Source organism: Natator depressus, chromosome 6 (genome assembly GCF_965152275.1).
Source record: "Natator depressus isolate rNatDep1 chromosome 6, rNatDep2.hap1, whole genome shotgun sequence".
NCBI lineage: Eukaryota > Metazoa > Chordata > Testudines > Cheloniidae > Natator > Natator depressus.
This window is the reverse complement of record NC_134239.1, coordinates 72,591,986-72,597,985: the sequence shown is the minus strand read 5'-3', so window position 1 is coordinate 72,597,985 and position 6,000 is coordinate 72,591,986. Positions and strand designations below refer to the sequence as shown.

Here is a 6,000-nt window from a genome sequence, read left to right as displayed (position 1 = left end):
GTTTCACGCGGCACTGCTTCGGGTCCCTGTTATGGCCTCTGTCCTTCATGCCCTGGGAGATTTTGACAAAGGTTTTGGCATTTCGAAAACTGGAACGGAGTTCTGATAGCATGGATTCCTTTCCCCATACAGCGATCAGATCCCGTACGTCCCGTTCGGTCCACGCTGGACCTCTTTTGCGATTCTGGGACTCCATCATGGTCACCTCTGCTGATGAGCTCTGCATGGTCACCTGCAGCTTGCCACGCTGGCCAAACAGGAAATGAGATTCAAAAGTTTGCGGTTCTTTTCCTGTCTACCTAGCCAGTGCATCTGAGTTGAGAGTGCTGTCCAGAGCAGTCAAAATGGAGCACTCTGGGATAGCTCCCGGAGGCCAATACCGTTGAATTGTGTCCACAGTACCCCAAATTCGACCCGGCAAGGCCGATTTAAGCGCTAATCCACTTGTCAGGGGTGGAGTAAGGAAATCGATTTTAAGAGCCCTTTAAGTCGAAATAAAGGGCTTCATCGTGTGGACGGGTGCAGGTTTACATCGATTTAATGCTGCTAAATTCGACCTAAAGTCCTAGTGTAGACCAGGGCTCAGTCAGACTCTGAGAATCAACCAAACACTAGGTATATGGTTATTCCCTAGACCTACTCCTTCCTCTTTCCCCTCAAGGTTTGCCACTGCAGGTAAGAAGAGCAAAAGTATGGTTGGAGGATGTAGGTCCACCTTGAGACATTCTTTGGGTGGATAACCTTAACCAAGCTTTCCTGAATGTCCAAATATTGTTTTTGTGTTGAAGGCTGGATAAATGTTCCTGTGCATGTGGATTCTTTGGTGTCCCTTGTAATTGACTGCTTAATTATTTGCTCCATTATCTTTCTGAGTACTGAAGTTAAGATGACTGGTCTGTAATTCCCTGGGTTGTCCTTACTTCCCATTTTACAGATGGGCACTATATTTACCCTTTTCCTCTCCCATTTTCGCTTCTGGGAGCCAGCCAAGGTAACCGCCGCCAGGTAGGAGCCCAGACGCCTCACCCCCCTCCTCCATCCCAATGCCCTGCCCCAGCCTTGAGCTCCCTCCCGCACCCAAACTCCCTCACAGAGCCCACACCCCCTCCTGCACCCCACCCGCCTGCCCCAGCCCGGTGAAAGTGAATGAGGGTGGAGGGAAGCAAGGCAGGGACAGTAGAAGAATGGAGAGGGCGGGGGCCTTGGAGAAGGGGCAGGGTAAGGGTGTCTGTGCGATTAGATGGTTGCCAACCCTAATGCTGTCCCTGCTGGTTGAGGGCCAGAGCGTGACCAGCGATTTTGTGGGCTAAGTTACGGGCCGAGGTCAGCCTGAGCCCTGTGACGCTGGGGCCAGCAGCAGCTATACATCAGCCCCACTCGGACTCTCGCTGCACGAGAGCTGGAGCCCGGCCCTAGGAAACGGGCCCAGCGGAAACTACGCTTTTACGCACGCAGCTTCCGGCCGGCCGCGGGACCAATCACACGCGGCCGTGGAACTAGGGACCGGCCAATGGGGCCGAGGCTGGTGGCGGTTGAAGTTTAAACTCTCGAACGGAGCGGGCGAGCTGGCGGCTGTTGGGACTTAGATACGGAGGAGCAGAGCGGAGCCGGTGTCCGTGGCCCGCAGGCCTGCGGTTACCGCACTGGGTGGGTGAGCGCGGCTCGAGCGGAGGATGCCCTGGCTGGGCTCGGCAGGGCGGCGGCAGCTTAGGGGAGGAGGGTCCGGGCGGCCCGAGGAGCTCTGTTCCCGGGAGCGCTGAAGGCAGAACGGCTCCGGGGCGGCTCCGCCATTGCAGGGTCAGCGGGGTGTCCCGGGGCCGTCGGGAAGGGCTGGGCCTTCGGACGTGCCCCAGCGACCTCAGCGCCTCGGGCTCCCTCCTCCCTGCGGGGGCTACAAACCACCTTGTGGCAGATGCACCAGCGCAGACACCGCCCCGCGCAATGGGGGCCGCTGCTGAGCCTCCCTCCCGGCCCCCTTTTTTTGGCCTGGCAGGATTAGATTGTTATGGGTAAACGTCAGCACGCCTGGATTTCACCCTGCACCGGCCAACCCACAGAAACCTCTTTCTCTCGATCATTCCTGCCCCGTACGGGATAGGCAAAGGAAGAAAAACACAACCCGAGAGCTTCTGATGCAAGGATGTTTAGTTTGTATGGTTTTGTCCTGTGATGTTGAGAGATTGTGTTTTAACGGTTATAAACCTTTACCTTTTTGAACCTCCATCTCTGCTGTCACTCAGTACTTATTGTCCTGACTGTCACTCCCCCCACCATCATATCCTGCAACTGTGAAAATATAAATTGATAAAAATCAAAATGCTTAAAACCCATAATTTAATGCTACTGTGAACATTTAAATAGGAAAAATGCTTAAAATAAGCATCTATATTATCCATCAAAATGATAAAACATGGGAATCTGCCAAGTCTATGAAAGAGCCACAGTGGCTGTGCTGTTGCATCCAACACTTAAGGTTGGTGGTTCATTTAGTTAATACCCCATCAAGGTCCTCTATCTCATAATCACTTTTCTCAATTTGCAGCTTTAATATAACAGGAGTCCATGGTATTCTATCTGTCTGGCCCACCCCCTTTTCCTGTAGCATCTAAGTGCCTCACAATCTTTAATGCAGTTATCCTCATGACGCCTCTGTAATGCAGGAAAGTGCTGTTATCCCTGTTTTACACCTGGGGAACTGAGGCACAGAGAGAAGTAAGTGACTTGCCTGAGGTTGTGGGAAGTCTGTGGCAGAGTAGAGAATTAGGTGTGTGAAGTAAGTCCCAGGCTAGCACCCGAAGCCCTGGACCATCCTTTCTCTATTGTTTACTCTCTTGTGCTGTGTTTCAGGAGAGGTCACCATGTCGCAGGAGTGGAATGAGTGGGAACTGAGTAAAGAGAATGTGCAGCCCCTGAGACAGGGGCGAATCATGTCTACCCTGCAGGAAGTCTTGGCTCAGCAGGAGACTTCCAGCCACACAGCTATTCAGCAGCACAAACAGTGAGTAAAATGTTGACCTGTTTTCATCAGTGTTTCTGTACCTTCTGTTGAGTTTCCACTATTAGTCTTCTGGCTATAAGAAGAGCGTAGGGAGCAGAAGTACAATCCGAATCTTTACTAATGCTGCTGTGTATGGTTGTATCACACTAAAGCTGTCAAAGGCAATTTGCCTTTTATGCAATGTATAGATGAAGGGCTGGTGCCAGAGGGAATTCCTTTCAGGGTTCAATAGTAGAACATTAAGATCCCCTGCCTTAGTGCTTGCAGTTTAAAACTCTGGGGGTCAGGACCCCTCAGGGGGTCGTGAGGTTATTACATGGGGGGTTGCGAGCTGTCAGTCTCCACCCCAGCATTTATAATAGTGCTTTGCTTCCAACATTTATAATGGTGTTAAATATATACACAAGTTTTTTAAAATTTATATGGGGGGGGGGGGGTCGCACTCAGAGGCTTGCTGTGTGAAAGGGGTCACCAGTAAAAAAGGTTTGAGAACACTGCACTAAGGAGAATCTCTTGTGTCTGAATATTCTTCTAAAGAGGAATATACAAAAATTACAGGAGGATGTCCTTCCTCCCCCTCCCCACCCCCCCTCTGCTTTATAGTAATCTTCCAAATGAAAGTACTGAACAGGGAAGGCGCAACTCCTACCATAATCTAGTGAGGGAAGCTACTTGTCAGGGAAAAATACCTGTCACTATAATAATCCATCAAAATGGGCTACCTGTCAGTTCATTATCTTTCCCTCCCTAATAACTTCCTACAACAGGGTACAAGAATTCTCTTTGATGGGACCATATGACTCTCAGGATAGTAACTTTTGGAAATGCACACTGAAAGGCTGTTCCAATGCCTCCTTGTTGTTAAATGTCAGAGTACTCAATCTTTTTGTGTGCAAGGGTGGTTTAAGATCCTAATTTGGTTCCTTTGACACCAGTGGGAGCAGGATTGGGTCCTGCTGCAGGAGAAATAAACAAGTTTGTCTCTGAAGAAATATTTACAGTGATCTGAATAGGAGTGAAGATCTTGTTTTCTACCAAGTTAACAATATCTTTGTAGTTACTGAGCTACTGTTTACGTATCATGTTATATCTTTTCTAGGGAATTTGAATCTGAAATCCGCTTTTACTCTGGAGATGATCCACTGGATGTCTGGGACAGGTAGGCTATCTTTATTTTGCTAGAATGGGGCAGTAAAATCTCTAATAGTCGGAAATTGTAGAGTTTCACATAGGAATGTCACAAGAAGTGAAAAAAGTGCTTTCATTTTGTTAACAGAAAACCCATTGACGAGGGGTAAGGTGTACAAAGAGATGTGTTTTGTTGTAATAATCTATGGTCTGTCTTTTCTCAGTACTATAAACTTAATTTTTCTTTTCTCCTCATACTATACAGAAATTAAAATGCCTCTCTTTTTATGCCATCTCCAGGTACATCAAATGGACAGAGCAAACATTCCCTCAAGGTGGAAAAGAAAGCAACCTCTCAGCAGTGCTGGAGAGAGCTGTAAAAGCACTGAATGAGCAGCAGAGATACTACAAAGACCCTCGCTATCTCAGTCTCTGGCTCAAATTTGTAAGTATCTCTTTGATATTCTCTTAGGTACTTTCTTAAGCATTTTCTGAAGCTTTTGGATGTCCCTGAACTGCTTTTCTTTGTACAGTGCATTCTGTGACTCTGCTACCAGTGCAAATTTAGGATTAGCTCTTCACACTTCTGTCAGGCACATGACAGCTGTTCACAATGTAGGATTCATATACTAATCTATCATTCAAAGACTGTTCTTCCGATGGAATCTTCAGGAGTCTTCTGGTGTCATTCAGCCTGGACAGAAATTGTACCTTACTTTCTTCAGAAGTATTCATTTGAAAAACTACATATTTCTTTAGACTGATGCAGCTTGATTTTCTGATCAGTTAAACAGAGCAGAAGAAGCTTAAAGGATTGCAGCTGACTTGAAATCTAGTCCATTAAAAAAAAAAAAGTGAGGGGTAAATGAAGTGTCAGCTACTATATCTGCCCCTAAGCCTCAGAATGACTCATCAAACCTTTCATGTTTTTCTTCTCTCCTCTGTTGCTGCATGGAAGGCACAGACAAACAGAGGAAACTGACGGTGAAACTGAATAGACAGAATAAATGGAAAGAAGAAAATTTTCTCCTGTAATCTTTTTCTAGTCCTCTTAAATGTCACTTAAAACAATAGCAGGCAAAAACATTTCAAAAATATTTTGTTTGGTTTTTTTTAAAGGCACAAGTGCACCGTATGCAACAGCAGTCCACATGCTTCTCTAGATGGCTCATTTTTCCATTGCATATGCCCTGTGTGTTGCCAAGAGGCAGCACATACACCGGACCCTTGCTAGAACATGGGATTTGGGATCCATGTGCGGTACTGCATTAACGCGGGACCGCGTTAAAATGAATTCCAATTAAAGTAATTACATTTGGGATCCATGGCCGAGACCGCATTATGCGAATTCACACTATATAGATGCGCGTTCTAGCGAGGGTCTGGTGTACTTTGAACTGCTTGTTGCTTCCCAGAACGAGGTTCCTTCTGCCTAGTATCCTCTCTCCTGCATCACCCCAGTAGGGGGAGACTAAGTCTTCTGTTAGGCAAGATCCTTACTCCTGGAAGACACACAATGTCCTTTAGCTCCTACCACACATGGACACTTCATAAAGTTCATATTATTTTCCTTGTCCCTCAGAGTGATGATTTCAATGGTCCCTTCAAGTAGGAAAATGAGTGATCCTGAACTGTCCAACATCTATAGTTAAGATGAAGTGAGAATCCTGCATTGTGAGTGGCTGCCATTCACCTGCCTTACAATGAAAAGTAGCTAATTCCAAAACTAATGTCAGATCTTTATGGCAGGGACTATTTCTTTTTCTTTTTTTTTTTTTTGGTTGTTCTGTAACTACAGTGCCTAAAACAGTGGGGGCTTGGTCCATAGTTAGGTCTCCTAGGTATTACAATAATACTAACAATTCTCCTTTCCT

The 6,000-nt window shown here is 46.7% G+C and overlaps 1 protein-coding gene across 1 annotated transcript in view; it reads left to right on the top strand.

Moving 5' to 3' along the window:
* Positions 1–1,505: 1,505 nt before the first annotated feature.
* The window catches only part of BUB1B (BUB1 mitotic checkpoint serine/threonine kinase B), a 38,185-nt gene continuing 33,690 nt past the window's right edge, over positions 1,506–6,000 (top strand). Inside the window, exons 1-4 of the mRNA XM_074955707.1 lie at positions 1,506–1,647; positions 2,848–2,998; positions 4,098–4,157; positions 4,427–4,571. Coding sequence (XP_074811808.1) covers positions 2,859–2,998; positions 4,098–4,157; positions 4,427–4,571 — 345 coding nt within the window. The 5' untranslated portion in view covers positions 1,506–1,647; positions 2,848–2,858. The remainder of the gene's footprint in view (positions 1,648–2,847; positions 2,999–4,097; positions 4,158–4,426; positions 4,572–6,000) is intronic.